This window comes from Callospermophilus lateralis, chromosome 20 (assembly GCF_048772815.1).
Source record: "Callospermophilus lateralis isolate mCalLat2 chromosome 20, mCalLat2.hap1, whole genome shotgun sequence".
NCBI classification, from domain to species: Eukaryota; Metazoa; Chordata; class Mammalia; order Rodentia; family Sciuridae; genus Callospermophilus; species Callospermophilus lateralis.
The window spans coordinates 10,667,563-10,685,328 of NC_135324.1; the positions used below are offsets into that span (position 1 = coordinate 10,667,563).

The window sequence follows — 17,766 nt, forward strand, 5'->3', positions numbered from 1 at the left end:
AAAATATAAGCCTGCATGTTTACAGCATTTCCTTCAAATGAAATCTAAATTATTATATCATTCTGTAAATGTCTGTGATGCCCAGCTCCTAAATTAAAATTGAAAGTTTTTAAAAAATATATATTTTTGTATTTTTGGATTATTTTCAAATAGAAGGATCATGAAATAACACATTCAGTAGGACTAATGGGCATTTTTTAATTTATTTTTTATTTTTTTTTAATATTTTTTAGTTGTAGTTGGACACAATACCTTTATTATTTATTTATTTATTTTTATGTGATGCTGAGGATCGAACCCAGTGCCTCACACATTCGAGGCAAGTGTTCTGCCACTGAGCCACAATCCCTGCCCTTTTTCTCTCTTCTCTGCTTTCTTTAACCACCATGGAGATCTGTAGGCTGCTTCAATCATAGCCTGTCATGGAGAGAAATTGTTACAGAAATCCTCTCATTTTACAGATCTGAAACTAAGGTGCCACCAGGGTTCCAGCATTTCACCAGACACACCATCCTTAATGGCAAAGAAAAGAACCCATTCTGCCAAGTGACAATCCAGCACTCCACAGGACCACACTACATTAGCATTTAAAATGATTCTAACATAAGCCTTCTTTTTATGAATGCAAGACCTGCAATTCCCAGAGAAAGGAGGCTAAGGTATCTTTTCCCACTCCTAATCCCTGCTGGGAAATCTGCACATCTAAATGCCAGCTGTCTTTTGAGATTTTAAAATAGAATTACCTTACTAAAGAGAGGGCTTGTTAAGGAGATGGAATAATGAATGACTACTGCACTTGCTTAAATTAAGAAGCTAACCATTGCAATCCATCTAGCCTGCCAGTGACCTGCATCTGTTTCCCTAAGAACACCCGAGAGGCAACAGTGACAAAAGTACCCATTTTTACTAATAGCTAAATTTTAAGCAGAAATTGTGACAGGAAAATATTTACCAACCAACAGGAAACACCTGCAGTCAGCTGCAAACTTTTACAACAGCAAAGGTACAGGAAGTAAGGCCACTATTTGCCTGACAGTCTTCCTTTTCAAGTCTCTTTACTGTCAAATGCGTTGTGAGGGCATGACCTTAAAAGTTTGTAATAAAATGGAAATGCCTTAAACACCCCTTGAGTTTCCCCACAGTGGTACACTTCCAGAGTAAAGCATTTAAATTTCCAATCTAGCTCTCCGTCAGCCACATCGGAGAGGTTGGAATTATCAAGCCCACCAATTCCAGTGGAACTGAATCCCACAAAGACAGAACAGACAAGGCAATTAGTCTCTCAGTTAAAAAATAAATAAGTGCAGTAAGGTAGCCAGAACACCTAAAACACCTAATTTACTTGACAGAATCCAGGAAACTAACTATAGATATTTTTAGGTCTGTTTTTGAAAGTAGCTACAAACTTGGAATGATGCTAAATAGCTATCGTAGAAAAGCCATCTCCCCACTCACACTATTCCTTGAGTAGAATAATGAAACTGACTACATGGATCTACCAATTCCAATTCCTAAGGATGGAAATGCTCAATCACACATCCAGTTAGCCATTAAGGGATAGCTTTATAAATTCTAGTATGAAAACTGAAAACCATATGACATTTACTGAGTATAAAACTAAGATAGGAATCTGGGAATAAAGGGAGAAATACCGAGTATCAAAGTAAGCTCCCATAAACCACTGAAACGCTGAGAATGAAGCCAGATTTAAAATTAGGCAGTCAGTGTAGTTAGGTAAATCAGGTCTAATATCGAGTGAAACCTAAAATGGAGGCCATGTTGAGAATGGATTTCCGGAAAAGTTGAGCAACTCTTGAAATATTAATGAAGTCCCAAGAAAAGCCCTAGGCCCAAAGTCCATCCCAAAGAAATGTTAATGAACAGCCCCAGCAGATTTGAGGATAGCCCAACCCAAAGAAGTGTTAATGAAGTCCTTCTGGCCCAGATTACTTCATTGGCCCACCAGTGTCCCACCCCTCGGGCCTTCCAATCTTCATTCCATCACTGAAAGAACTGTAAAAAGGGGAAACAACCGCACTTCCACGGATTCCATCTCTTGGGTCCCCTTCTTCCTCCGGGATGTCTTTTCTGCTGTCCTTTAATAAACTTCTAATTTTCCACCCTGACCTTGCCTCGGCGTGCTTCTCTGGTGTTATTCTTCAACATTGGGGAAGCAAGGACTCGTCACCAGTCAACAGCAGTAACATGAACACCCATAAACGATTCCAGCTCCTGAGCAGCAAGGCCTTAGCCCTGCACCCTTGGCCCATATTCTTTTAACTGAGGACAATGAGTAAGTGCAGGGAAAACTGATGTGAAACTGTGCAGCTCCATTCTGGCCCCGCATCTAGTCCAAGCCTAGCAAGCTTCCTCTATAAATAGTGCCCCACACCAACAGGCTGCTGACTCTCCCTCAGGAGATGGCCTGTCCACATTTGGGGGTTCTGGTTACTTTATTCCAAAGGCATTTCTTGATATTGCCACCATTATCCCTAGAATATGTAACTACTTTCCTAAATGGACATACGTCTGTGTTTTGGCGGGAGCTGGAATTCTGTTCCTCCAGGTATGCCAAGAACTGTACTGGTCTGAGTCAAGTTCCCTTTTCTAATAACTCCCAACCCTTGAGGTCATGTCTTCTCATTTCTCCAATAACTGTCATGAGAGAAGTATTAACTTGTTTTGTTTTATAGTGCAGACAATAATATACTGGCAAAGGGGCCAAATGTTTTACTCTGAAAAGGTGCCTTTGTGGGAAAATCAAGTTTGGTATTTAAAATAGTTTCAATCTCAACAGAATTTGGTAAATAGGCATATTTACCAATTTTAGTTTATAAGTATTTTGGTTTGATTTTTTTTAAACTGTTAGAAAATGCTTTTCTAGCTCCTGCCTTTTAAAAGTCCTAAATCTTCTCTGTCGTGACAGTTTACAAGATGTAGCAAATCCCCCCAACAAAAAAGTCACAAAATCAACATTGTGAATATTTTAAAAGTTTATTTCTATTTTAACTAGCCCACAGACCCAACTTTTTGAGGGCTGAGTTGATTTCTTTCTAGCACATGGTCCATGGACCCTCTTGATGGTCATTTTCTTTCCGCCTCCTTCCAAAACTGTCTGCATCTTTCATCATGATGCACATTTTATGGTGAAATTGCCAATACAACCCTCAAAATGCAAATTTATTGAATAAAGCTGAGAAGAGGAGTAAACAGACGAAAAATGCATCCACCTAAATAAAAAAATTCTGTATTTACAAAGTTCGGTAACTGTTAAGTTTTCACATGCAGAGGTTATGCACAGAAAATGTTGGTAGTAGTCTTTTGATGTCTTGAAATGCTAAAAGCAATGAACAGAAACACAAACACATTAAGGGTTAGCTATAGGTCCATCAACAAACCTACGCAGTTCCCGCGGAGTCACACATTCTAGTTCCAATTCCTCCTTTTAGGCACAAGCAAGTTGTCACATTGAAATGGTTCACAGTGACCATTAATGATGTCCATCTACAGTAGCAAGTTTGTCCCTTTGTTTACAGAACCACCCATCCCATCTTGGAAGTATGCCACATGCCTCAAAGAATAAGAAGAGAACTTTAAAAGCACAAATTCTCCTCGTTTAAAATGTGAATATAGAAAAACAAATAGCATGTATGCAACACAGTGCAGTATTTTGTACAGAATTTTCTTAAGGCCATGGCAGTCTATAAATTAAAACTTGTATTCACTTAAAGAACTGACTATTGACTACACTCTGCGTGCTCAACACATCTGGAAATGCACTGTGTATGTAAGTGCTGCTTAACAGAAGAAACAAAAGTCACACATGGTGTGAGGCAACACAGAAGCAGGTGTAGTGCAGAGCTTTATCCAGTATACAATATCAATGAGTAACGATTTACAAGTTAACCAGTATTAATATGTCCCTTTATGTATATGGAGATCACTAAGCTACAAAACATGTTCATTTTCAGTTTTTATACGTTTCTGTATCATAGAAGCAAACAAAAGACAGCCTCAGTTCCTCAGTTCTGTATGATTATTAAACAACCTGTAGACATTGCGCATGATTACATTAGATAAAGCAGGCAGGTCTAGAGTTGTCACAATAATCAAGATGTCTAATGGCACCAGACAAAAGAGTGCCGAACCTTATACTGGTAAGAGAAAAATAGGAATTTTATTTGTTTATAAGCATCTCTTGTGCTGAAAGTCAACGTTGTGACTGGATATGAAACGTCAGGAGTCACAGTGTCACGCAGCAGCACTGAGTCAATGACTGGAGACAGGAGAACAAACAGGTGTTTGAACAAGTCTGACATTCTTAACAGATTTTATTGTACTGGTTGGAATACTCTAAATTCATGAAAGCTTGAGAAAATCTTCAATTCCCAATCCCTTAAAAAAGTGTGTTCAAAGGAAAAAAAATAGTAATGATCTGGACAGATACAAAACAGCATGCTCATCTCTTCCCACGTCCCCACTGCCATCTGCTGATAAGATTTTCAGAAAGCAGAACATTCTTAAAATTCACCAGGTAGGATGTCTCCAGTATAAAGAACCAACATTGATCTGGTGCCTCTGCTTTGCAGACCATTTTTTAATTCCTAAGGTGTAATTATACATTTCACATGCATTTGTGAGACAAGATAAACATTATGTTTATATCTCACATGAGTCAGGCTTAAAGGTTTTCTAAATACTGTGTGTGGCACTAGAAATTTCATGCTGTATCAAGTCCATATCAATATTAAGCTACTGGACTCTATAATGAAATATTATAGATATTTACTGAAAACCAATATAAAACACTGGCCCAGAAAGACCAGTCTGGGAAATATGCAATTTTCTTGATTTAAGATGGTCGTTGTGTGTGTGTGTGTGTGTGTGTGTGTGTGTGTGTTTAAAAAGCTCTACACACTGTTTAAGACAATTATGTGTGAGAAGCCTTTTCATGTATGCCGACTTTATCATGACAACTCTAGCTGATTCTTTATGAAGGATTAGGGATACACATCTTCAGCAGTGCACATGAGAAATAAACTCTGAAAAAGGCAATTTCTTGGGTTTAGGAAGGACCGTATTCTGGGAAGTACTTCAGAGGAACGGACAATAATTCTAGGATTATAGCCAAGAAGGACTGGAAGACTTCAGGAGATGTTTCAGCTTCTTCTAGATTTTGAATGTTGAATAAGCCACTGAAGTGTGATATCTAGAGACAGAAGGAAAAGTGAAAGTGTCAAGATACCAAAATTAAAAAACTAAATGTCAAACAGACAATACTTAACATGCAGCCAGTTCAAGGCACATAGCGGTCTCTTCTGCTTCACTGTAGCTGTACTCCATTACCTGAGCTTCATGAGGATAATATGAGAAATTATCAGAGACTGGAGAGTCTGCTCATTTAAAAAATGAAATTGTGTAAAGAATAACTGAAGCCATCTTTTACTCACTGCCTATAACAGCAATTATTGCATGTAAATTGACAGAAATGCAAAGATGTGGGAGAGCCTCCTGTATCCCAAGACTTTTAAGTATGATAAAAAGACACAAGTAATCATTTGGGTTTGTGGTACCTTATAGAATGTCAGTCAAGAGACTGCAAAAGCCAAAGAATCAAAAAGGGCACAAACCAGTGTGCAACTAGGATGGACTGTGAGTGACAAGTGTGGCTAAAGCACAGGTCTGGAGGAGGGGGTGTCACTACAGCACAGGCCACAGCAAGGGTTCCACAGCCTTTCCCTTTTCACCCTCTGAGCTGCATTAACACTTTCCTGTGTTGCAGGGTGAGACTTTCCTGTGCTCTGTAGAATATTTTGCAGCATCCATGGGCTTAACCACTACAATTCCCTTATTACCCCACATACACTGTGACAACCAAAAACATCTCCAGACATTGCCAAATGTCTTCTGGGGAGCAAAATCATCCTGTGTTGAAAACCATTAGACTACAGGGGGACAGATAACTCTGTACTCCAGTCTTATGTGCTAACAAATCAAGATTGTAGTCTCAGGTCAACAGGAAGTCACTGGAAAGTTATCAGCAGAGAAGGTCTATCAGTTTACTTTATTTAATAAGCTAGCAATATCAACAAAAGGACAATGTGGAGGTTTGGCAAGATGGAGGCTGAGTATTCCAACTGGAACAGGAAAGATATAAAGGCCTGGAGGAAGCCAAGCACTGTATGGATGGAGTGGAATAAGGAACAGATTGAGACAGAGAACTGACAAGACCTGGTAAGTGACTATAGGCATTAAGTGAGAAAGAATCTTCTGGCCTGAATGAATACCTCAGTCATGTCCCTGCTAAAAAAGGCAGTAGCTCAAAAACAGCTCTGAGAGAAAAAGACAAAGAATGCAGCTGCGGGCACATTACATTGTGGGGAACCACATGCCAAGGTGTCTAGCAGGTGAGGTAGCTCCGCAGATGAGAGAAGACGTGGGGACTAGCAAGGTCTTCTCATCATATAGGTGGCAGATAAAGCTACCGCAGCTCACATCAATGAGGAAAAGAACACAGACTGAGGAGAAAAGGCAATAAGTTAGGATACTGAATTACTGTTCTGTGTTCTTTAAAATGTGTTCTCCCAAGGCTAAAGCAAGAAGATCAAAAGTTCAAGGCCAGGGTTAAGGCTATAGCTCAATGGTAGAGCACTTGCCTAGCATGTGTGAGGCACTGGGTTTGATCCTCAGCACCACATAAAAATAAATAAAGGGGCTAGGGTTATGGCTCAGTGGTAGCACACTTGCCTGGCATGTGTGAGGCACTGGGTTCAATTCTCAGCACCACATATAAATAAATAAAGGTCTATCAACAACTATAAAATAAATAAGTAGACAAGCAATCAAATAAATAAATAAAGGTATTGTGCTCATCTACCAAAAAAAAAAAAAAAAAGTTCAAGGCCAGCCTGGATAACTTAGCAAGGCTTTCCCTCAAAGTAACATAATAAAGGAGCAGGGGCCTGGGTATGAGAGAGCTCAATGTAAAGCACTTTCCTGGCAAGTGTGAAGCCCTAAATTCAATCCCTAGCACCACAAAAATAAAGAAAGAAAGAATAAAGGGGGGTGTCGCCCACCTAAAGGATGTGAGAAACTACTGGAAGTAGTTATATTCTCTTAGGCCCCAAGCCTAAAAGAAAAGTATAAATTTGATTTTCCAGTTTCCCAACTAACATGCATTAGAGAAAACGTAAGCAGCATACTATAAAGAAGAGTCTAGATCTGAGATCTGAACAAATATGACCTGCTCACGGGAATAGGATTTAACACAACTGTTAAAACAGGTCCTTCACATCCCTACTGAGGCAGTAATAAGGGGGAAAGGTGACTCTGAAGTGAACAACCAAGTATACATGTTTAAGAAATGCATTAAAAAACAAACAAAAACCTCTGTGGACACTGGACAGGCAATAATGCTCTACAGACAGATGAATCATTGAGGCCAGGTTAAAATGCAGAAAAGAAGTGCTCTATACAGATGGAGACTCATCTTCTAAGAAGAAGAAGAAAAAAAAAAAGTCACAGTATAAAGGGTCCTTGCAAAGATCATCTTCCCAGAGGTAATCTGTCCCCCATGTGATCTGAGAATACATTCTGAATGAAACTGAGGTATTTCATGTGCGACACAAATATCTAATGTAACTGTTAGTTTTATTTCTTGTTCAAAACAAAAAACAGACATTCTGATTTACAAACTACTCACTTTGATTCTAGTTTCCTTAGACTTGGTAACACTTTAAGTGAATCAACAGTTTTGAAATTACAAACATGATGACTACTGACCCATCCAGCACACTATTAAGATCAGCCTCAAACAGCATAAGTTCTCACCAGCTCTGCTGTATCTCCTGCATAATTGGGTTCAAGAGACCCCTCCCCCTCCACAAGAAATTTAGTTATTTTATGACATCAGTAAAATAAAAGATCATTTTTCTCCCTTTAAAGTTCTTGTTGTTTTCTATTTTAGGAAACACGTAAGAAAATAAAAGGGAGTAATGTCTTTATAGAATAGTGTGATGTACTAAAAATTACAGTTACTATAGAGCAAGGTTTCTCACCCTTGCAACTATTGATGTTTTATGTTGTTAATTCTCTGCTGTGGGGTCTGGATCAAGTTATCAACATCTCCAGTCTCTACTCAAAAGCGAGCATCACTTTCCTATTTGTGACAACCAAAAAGAAAAAAAAAAACAAACCATCTCCTGAGGGGAAAATTCCCCACCAACAAACACAGGGGTAGAACAAATGCTCCCTTAGGAGCATACCTTAAAATTTAACAAGAGTTTTCTACACTCACACATAACAGAATTTTTTAAAAACATAGTCTAAGTATTTGTAGAGGCTTTGTAGGGTCTGTTGTCAAATTAACTAAATGTTCCTGATATAACAAGTCACTTATTGTATCCACTTAATAAAGGAAAATTTGTGTCTATCAGGGATTACACTGCTTTTAGGTTATCTTTAAAGGAAATGGTCAGAATAGCTATCAACACTAAGAGCTCATCAGAACATGTCTGGAACTGGGGTTAGGGGTTGGGGTAGGGGAGAGGAGGACAAACTGGAATTAACTTGAAAAAACATTAAGTGTGATAAGATCCAACACATGCTGGATTACAGCCCAAGGGGGGGAAAATTAGAATTATTTTTAAATGTACTTTTTATATACTATTTATTACATTTATTTGAATACATATTTGTTCAATAATCTCTCATAAAATTAGTTAAGAGACTGAAGTGAGCAGTGATTATATATGTATGCACGTATGGTATGTAAGCAGGTAGGTATGTAAGACCTTGAGAACACAGACCTAAATTGAACAGTGTCTTCCTAAAAGTTCATGTCCACCTAGAATCTCAGAATGTGACTTTATTTGAAAACAGGGTCTCTGCAGGAGTAATTAGTTAAGATAAGATCATACTGGGTTATGTGGGCCCTAATCCAACAACTAGTGTCCTTTAAAGAAGATATTATGTGCACACCATGGGAAAAAGCCATGTGAAGTATGACCATGAGGCAGAGACAGGAGCAATGTATCTATAAGCTGAGGAACGGTGAGCACAGATGGCATCCAACACAAACTAGAGTGAGGCAAGGCTGGATCCTTCCCAGCCTTCAGATACTGCATGAACCTGCCAACAGCTGTGATTTTGAACATCTAATCTTCTGGGCATGAGAAAATAATTGTCTGTTGTTAGAAATCACCAAGTGTATAGTACTCTGTTGTGACAGTTCTAAGAAATTACTACAGATAATATGTAGGTAAAGGGTATTCTTGGCTTTTGCTTCCAGTAGAGAGGTAACACATTACAGTAATATACTGGCTTGATAACTGAAAAAGTTGTTACAATGCCTGTTTGTAAAGTCTTATTTCAAAACTCATTTTGTTGTAAAGCACTGCTGGATACTGGATCTATGAAAATTAATACAATAAACTGATATTACATAATGTTTAACTTCATGACTTTATTGAATTTATTTAAATAGCATATAAGATTTAGAATATTACATTTGTTGTCAAAACATATAATGTCTAAGTTTTTTCTTGAGGCAAAAGCAATAGTACTCTGTAAAGTCACTTAATCAGAAATGGGGGAAAATGAACAGCAAGAAGTATTAAATATTCCTTCCAATGATATCTATTCCTTCCAAAAATATCAGTCATTTCTTACCTATATTATCCTTTTCTTTGCAAGAAATTGAATAGCAGCAAATTTCTCTATCTTGAATAGCAGACAGGTTCCTGTAAGAAACAGTTCAAAGAATAAATGTGTGCTTAGAATAGCTGTCACACTGACCACTCTGCTTGATTTTACTTGTTATTTTCATTAGTACACTGAAGAAATTATTTTACTACTACTAAAACTTTAGGGATTCACTTCTCTCGTAGGCCAAGTTTATTTACCAAAAAACAGGACTACAATAATTCCTGGATGATGTAATGATGCTAAACAACACAGTGGGCATAATGCATGATTTAGAACTAAATTTTTAAAAAAGATAACTCATTCTTAGACATACATTTTTTCGATTAGCTGTTTCTCATCCAAGGCATTTGGAAGATCTCTCTTGTTTCCAAGTACTAGTACCTTTAAAATGAAAAGATATTAAGGATAAACATTTATATACAAAAATATCACAGAAGCATATCATTTTGATATCTGAAGATGTTAAAATTAATGTTAATACATACCTCAATACTAAAGCATATTTGCATAACTGGTGGCCTATCTCGTTCATTCAATTATTCATATTGATATTCACTTAATGCCTACCTCATAGATGCCTTTAATTCGGTATGCAACTGCAACTTCTATTTAAAACATTCTAAGTCTTGGGCTGGAAGTGTAGCTCAGTGGTAGAGCTCACACATGTGTACAAAGCCCTGGGTTCAATCCACAGCTCTAAAAAGAAACCTTCTAAGTTTATGATGTACATTGTTATTTCTCTCTTTTTTTAAAAATATGTTTTTAGTTATTGACAGACCTTTATTTTATTTACTTATTTTTATATGTAGTGCTGAGAACCGAACCCAGTGCCTCACACATGGTAGGCAAGCACTCTACCGCTGAGCCACAACTCCAGTCCCAAATACATTGCTGTATCTTAATAAACCAAAACTAAAATAAGAACATATCTTAATCAAGGGTGGAAAGCCTTTCTTTCTTTCTTTCTTTCTTTTTTTAATCTCAATCATACTTCGTGTGAACATGGAAACAGAATTTTAGTAAACCAGTATCCAGGAGCTGGGGATTTGACTCAGTGGTAGAGTACATGCTTATCATGCACAAGGCCCTGGGTGCAATCTGTAGAACCTACATAAATAATAAAACAGAATTTCGGGTCCATTCTATAGAATATACTTATACAGTGTATACTTATACACTTATGAATACTCTATGACAATGGATAAGTGTAGGCATCAGGATGAATACAGTAATTATATACTGTTATCATGACTGTTATATAAATATGCTTTCAAAAGAAAGCAGAAACAACCTTCTCAATTACCATTCTAACTTTCCCCAATACCCTTAATTCATTCATTCCTCCCTCTTTCTTTGTCTTCCTCCCTTTGTGGTACTGGGGACTAACACATGCTATTAACAAGTAGCTCTACCACTGAGCTACATCCCCAAAAGCCCACCACCTCTTTTTAAGAGGGGTGTCACTAAGTTGCCCCAGGCTGTCCTGAACTTACGACCTTCCTGTCTGAGCCCCCTGAGTCACTGGGATTATAGGTGTGCATGGCCACCACACCCAATCTTTTTTTTTTTTTTAAACTTTTTTTTTTAAATTTATTTTTTAGTATTTGGCAAACACAACATCTTTGTCTGTATGTGGTGCTGAGGATCGAACCCGGGCCGCACGCATGCCAGGCGAGCGTGCTACCGCTTGAGCCACATCCCCAGCCCCACCCCAATCTTAAATCAGTTTTCTATTGCTTGAAAGTGAGAATCCTTATGATGACCAAAATAAAACTGATTTTTATTTATGGTATACAGAATTAGTATTTAATATGGAAGAAAAAGAATAAGACCTGAAGTCAGAAACAGATTCAAACCTGGCCTTGTGATGGTAAATGTCTAATGACGGCTATGAAGATGGGGGAAAAAACACTAATCTCAATATGTTGCGAGGATTAATGGAGGTAATGTAACTGAAGTCACAGGCCCTCATGATTTTATCGAGAGGCTAAAGCTGGTCCTCCCCAGCATTCCTTAGCCCAACTAATGGCACCACCTTCCATCTAACTGCAAGAGCCAGGAGCCAGAATTCCTCTTTATCCTTCACTTTTAATTCATTGCTGCATCTGTTGGACTATGCTCCTACATGTCTCTAAAATCTATTTCCTTCTCCCCATGTCATTCACAATACTACCCTAATCCAACATCCTACAATTTGTCAGGGCTACTAAAACAGCTTCCTAAATCTGTCCTCATAGTTCCTTCTTGACCACTTCGATTCATTTGTAACTATAATCAGAGTGATATATTCAAATACTAAATCCGATCCTTGCAAACACTTCAGTGGTTTCCCACAGTCCTGCTCAGTGCGGCCTCTAGTGTCCCAGCTCCAACATTGCAGGCCATGCTCTACCCCATTCTCCCCACTCAACTCTGAGCTCTAGGGCCTACTTCCTACCAGCAAAAGGCCTTCCTTGTCCTTCCCCTCCATCTGTCACACCCCACACACTCCTATACATCCTTCAGCTCTCAGTTCACACATCACCTCCTCAGACTCCTTCCTCTTACCCTAAAACTATATAAAACCTCCCCTCTAAATGTCATCATAGAAATTATCAGAGAGGGGCTGGGGATGTGGCTCAAGCGGTAGCGCGCTCGCCTGGCATGCGTACGGCCCGGGTTCGATTCTCAGCACCACATACAAACAAAGATGTTGTGTCTGCCGATAACTAAAAAATAAATATTAAAAAATTCTCTCTCTCTCTCTCTCTCTCTCTCACTCTCTCTTTAAAAAAAAAAAAAGGGGGGGGCTGGGATTGTGGCTCAGCGGTAGAGCGCTCGCCTAGTGTTGGCAGGACCTGGGTTCGATCCTCAGCACCACATAAAAATAAAGGCATTGTGTTGTATCCATATACACCTAAAAAAAAAATGAATATTAAAAAAAAAAAAAAGAAAGAAATTATCAGAGAAGCATTATTTAGCTATTTATGTATCTTGCCCACTAAGCCACAAGCTCCATGAGCGCATGCGGTTTGTTTTTACTCACTTCCACGCACCACCATATCCCTGTTGCCTAGGACTTTAGCAGACACCTAATTAAGACATCACAAATAACAATGCCTAGGACATGGCAGATAACTCAGGAAATATAAATCTTTCAGACCTTTAAAAAGACGACATTTTTCTAATTTCAAACATAACATGCAATCAGCTCTCTAAATCCACAGGTTTGACATCCATGGATTCAAACAAATGAAGATCAAAATTATTTTTTTTAAAAAGTGAAACTAATATACATGTACAGACTTTTTTTATAGTCGTCAACCCTAAATACTGTTAACTACTTATATAGCATTTATAATGTACTGGTATTATAAGTAATCTGGAGATGACTTAAACAACATGGGAGGATGTATGTAGAGTACATGCAAGTAATACGCCATTTTGCATAAGGACTTCCAGGCACAGTGGCGCACACCTGTATCCCAGCGGCTCAGGAGGTTGAGGCAGGAAGCTTGCAAGTTCAAAGTCAGCCCCACCGACTTAGCAAGACCCTGTCTCTAAGTGAAATATTTAAAAGGGCTGGGGATGTGGCTAGTGGTTAAGCACCCCTGGGTACAAGCCCTGGTACCAAAATATCAATAATAATAATAGGCCATTTTTATATCCATAGAAGGCCCCAGAACTGATCTCTGTGACAACTATTATCCTATAATTATAAATGTAATTATAAATATAAAGTAACACATAACCCATACTTACTGGAATTCCTTGTAACTGTGGTTTATCTAGAAGATTATGTAGTTCATTTCGAGAGGCTTCTATCTTATCACGATCTGCAGCATCTATCATGTAACTAAAAAAAAAAAAAAAAAGGAAATGATCAATATACCTTTTCCATGTGCCTTGATGATGACAACTAGGACATAGATTTTTAATTTTCTTAAGATTTAATGTTATTAAAATTGTTAAAAGTCCTAGATAAAGAAAAGTTCAGCATTTATAAACGCTTTCAGCAAGTGTTTGTAGAGACTTAATACATGCTAGCATTTATGTCCTGTAGCTCTTAGCTACACAAACAAACATAAATAAAGCTTTCATTCTACAGTTGATTCTTTTTTTAACTCTCATGTTAATGAAATTACACTAAGAAATTAGAAAAGAAAGATTTTTATTGCCTGACATAAAGACCTAGACTTCAGAAGTATTAAAACAACCTTCTCCTCAGAAGCCTAAATTGATTTAAATTTTTAACAAAGCTTACACGATGGCATTGACTCCTCTGCAATACCGTTCCCACATGCTCCGGAATCGGGGTTGTCCTCCTATGTCCCAGATCTTTAAATTAAGACAAAACAATTCTCAATAAAGGTATTTCAAATACTTCACTGAAGGAAGAATGGGAGAGAGATCAGGAAGACATATTTAATCTCACAGTGTGTCAAAGTGCTCCTAAAAACTCAAGCTCAAATAAGTTCGTAATCTGGGAATTCTTTGGGGCACTTCTAAACTTGATGTCCATATTTAATACGCTAACATTAGATCTAAAACTCTGCTTGAGCAAAGACTTGGTTCATGTGCAATAATTTCTTCCTTTTCCTGTTAACTTATACACTTCTAATACTAAAAATGTCTTTAATGTAACAATTTCAAAATCTATAGAACCATGAATCAGCCAGATTTCAATGCCAAGATAGAAAACAACAGTTCAGAAGCTATTGTAAAGTTCAACTGTCTGAATGCCCAATCTTTTTAAGTTATCCTATGAACAATACAGCCACCATTCCCACATAGGTGTTTTTCATAATAAATATTAAGCCTATTCTGTACAGAACCATGCTGATCACTGAGCTACATAAAACTCTTAAGTCATGGTACTTACTTTCAAGATTTCCAACTTAGCCAGGTACCAGAAAAATGTATAAAAAGACATATATACATGACCAAATAAGGAGTTTCATCAGAAAAGCCAAAGAATTTAATGAACAGATTCTACAAATCACAAGAACTGGGCAAAACAGTCATTATGGTCCAGGCCATTTTTAGAAATAAATGTCCATGAAAGATTGAATCAGGGCTGGGGATGTGGCTCAAGCGGAAGCGCGCTCGCCTGGCATGCGTGCGGCCTGGGTTCGATCCTCGGCACCACATACAAAGATGTTTTGTCCGCCAAAAACTGAGAAATAAGTGTTGAAATTCTCTCTCTTAAAAAAAAAAAAAAAAAAAAAAAAGATTGAATCAAAGCATCAAAAGTAATCCCAATGAGGTGCTGAGGTTGTGACTCAGTGGTAAGTGCCTGCCTAGCATGCCTGAAGCACTGGGTTCAATCCTCAGCACCACAAAAAATAAATAAAATAAATGTATTATGTCCATCTACAACTTAAAAAAAAAAGGCAATTAGTAACTGTTAAAAAAAAAAACAACAATGAAAATGCCAAAATATTATCCCTAACAATGGTTCAGGATATAAACCTATCAAACTCATTCTGAAAAGAAAATCATGTTAAAGAACTAGTTAACTTTTTCCTATTTTATAGTTTCAACTTTAGGCTAAGAAGAAAAAAACTGGGTGTTGGTATTGTTGCCAAAGACATAATATCAAATTATCAATATTATAAATAACTAATTTCCTCTCAGTATAAAATATTATTCATGGGGCTGGGGATGTGGCTCAAGCAGTAGCGTGCTCTCCTGGCATGCGTGCGGCCCAGGTTCGATCCTCAGCACCACATACAAACAAAGATGTTGTGTCCACCGAGAAAGAAAAATAAATATTAAAATTCTCATTCTCTCTCTCTCTCTCTCTCTCTCTAAAAAAAAAAATAAAATAAAAAAATAAAATAAAATATTATTCATGAAACAATGTAATGCCACAATCCAAACATCCTGAAGATGAGATCTTTATTTCTTAGGAATACCTAGATCCCAAATATCACTTCTACTAATCCATATGCTAATTTTTAATGGCACTTAACATTTCAACTCTTTTTTTTTTAATGTATCTTTTTTTAATATTTATTTTTTAGTTTTTCAGCGAACACAACATCTTTGTTTGTATGTGGTGCTGAGGATTGAACCCGGGCCGTGCGCATGCCAGACGAGCGCGCTACCGCTTGAGCCACATCCCCAGCCCAACATTTCAACTCTTATACATTCTTTATGAAGAAACAAAAATGATTACATGCCCATTCATTACCTAGGAACTGCAAAATACTCAAGCAAAACCAGAGAAACAGGGAAAATTTCCAAGCTGTGTATTCTAACCATGGATTACAGAAAAAAAACGACGTACCTTTATTGTGACGTTACCTTTAGTCACTTTCCTCATGTTGAAGCCCACTGTGGGTATCATATCTTCACTGAATTGACCTGACTAAACAAACAAAATGTCTGGAGTTAGATGAATCAGTATTTATAAAGAGAATAATCTTCTAACATCAACACTGCGTCTGTACCCATTTTAGCAAATAACTCATATTTTAGTGGTGCTAACAAACTACTTTAGAAAATGTTCCTCATAGCCCCAGCTCTTAAAGAAGAACATTACTTTGCTCATATAAAAGCATATTCTTCCATTAAAAAGACACTTTGGAAACAAAGCATCTTACATTACAAACAATAAAAATTTATAAATTCTCCCACACATATTTTCACAAAGTAGAAGAAAACCAGAAGAAAAACTTCTGTTTTTTATTTTCATTAAACTAGTGTGACAATAAATGTTAACATTCATTGCTGAATAGTTTTTATGAGTTAGTCTTTTAATAATAAGGCTCGGGATGGGGATGTGGCTAAAGCGGTAGTGTGTCCACTGAAAACTAAAGAATAAATTAAAAATTTTAAAAATAATAATAATAATAATAAGGCTCATAAAATGTTGTCATATAGCAGTTCTTCCTTTTACACAATCAACTGTTCTTTTGGGCTTCTATTCTATCATAAGACTACAATTAAATATTTGTCATAGTATTCCTATGACTTTTTCACATTTAAAATATTCATCAGTTTGGAACTTAAAGGAAGATTGTATTTCCAAATGACTAACCTGTAATCATTCCACCATCAATTTAAACATCTACTCTTTCATTTAGTAAGATAGAAATTAGGTGCTTCATGTAAACATTTAAGGATAAAAGATATATCTAATTTTCCAATTTACTTCTTGAATTTCCTGACATTTACCACTTCATTGTATAAATAATTATTGAACTTCTTATTGATCTACTGAGCAAATATTGTAGCTTTTTTTATATGTTTATAGATACTTTTCCTGGGTTCCTATGGGTTGATGTGAGGAATAGGCTACCTATTAAGCACAAATAAGAGCAAGTGATTTATTCTAAAGTCATCACTAGGTATTGAGACATAATATTTTATGTTTTCCATTTGGGTGAGGCATGCATACCTTGTAAAAATGTACCTAAAGAAAAGTGGGCAATTTATGATAAACATTTTTATTAAATTAAACCTGAGAAAAGGTCCACTTTGCCCAACTAGTTAAGAGTGATCTGCTAAATACTATACAAAGAAAGGTGGGTTCTCAATTTTCACCAGTCTGTTTATTCCTGAGTAAACACTAGGTTTTTTTTTTTAAATCAAAGCTTATTCTATGTATTATTGTACATAGTAGATCAAGAATTTGGAGCATTTTCAAATTGCCTTCCTGCATCTCCCACCTTCCAAGTAAACTGTAAAAATTAATAATTTTAATATATCAGCTAGAATTATACTAAATACATTAACTTAAGAAGAACAGTCCTTTATCAACTCTTAATATCTAACCACTATCTGGTCTCAGGCATGTGGTTATCTATTGAGTCATTCCAATCTTATACCTTTCAGAAAAGTATCAAAATTGGCATAATTTCTTACACATTTCTTGCCATATTCTTTGACAGCTATTGTGAAAGACATCTTAATGAGTCATAGTAAATACTGACTTATGTATTTATATTCCAGCTGCTTTGGCAAAAAGGTTAATAAGTTAACCTTTTTAGGTAAGCATACTAAGAGTAATGAGTATCTCAACACCTAAATGGTTAAACAAATAAGACTAGTTTCAAGGACTGGTTGAATAAATAA

The 17,766-nt window shown here is 36.9% G+C and overlaps 1 protein-coding gene across 1 annotated transcript in view; it reads right to left on the reverse strand.

Annotated features, from left to right (window-relative positions):
- Positions 1-2,975: 2,975 nt before the first annotated feature.
- Arl8b (ARF like GTPase 8B) overlaps positions 2,976-17,766 on the reverse strand; it is a 45,548-nt gene continuing 30,757 nt past the window's right edge. Inside the window, exons 2-7 of the mRNA XM_076841125.1 lie at positions 15,977-16,057; positions 13,949-14,022; positions 13,447-13,540; positions 10,019-10,086; positions 9,670-9,740; positions 2,976-5,209 (exon numbers count right to left, since the gene is read on the reverse strand). Coding sequence (XP_076697240.1) covers positions 5,160-5,209; positions 9,670-9,740; positions 10,019-10,086; positions 13,447-13,540; positions 13,949-14,022; positions 15,977-16,057 — 438 coding nt within the window. The 3' untranslated portion in view covers positions 2,976-5,159. The remainder of the gene's footprint in view (positions 5,210-9,669; positions 9,741-10,018; positions 10,087-13,446; positions 13,541-13,948; positions 14,023-15,976; positions 16,058-17,766) is intronic.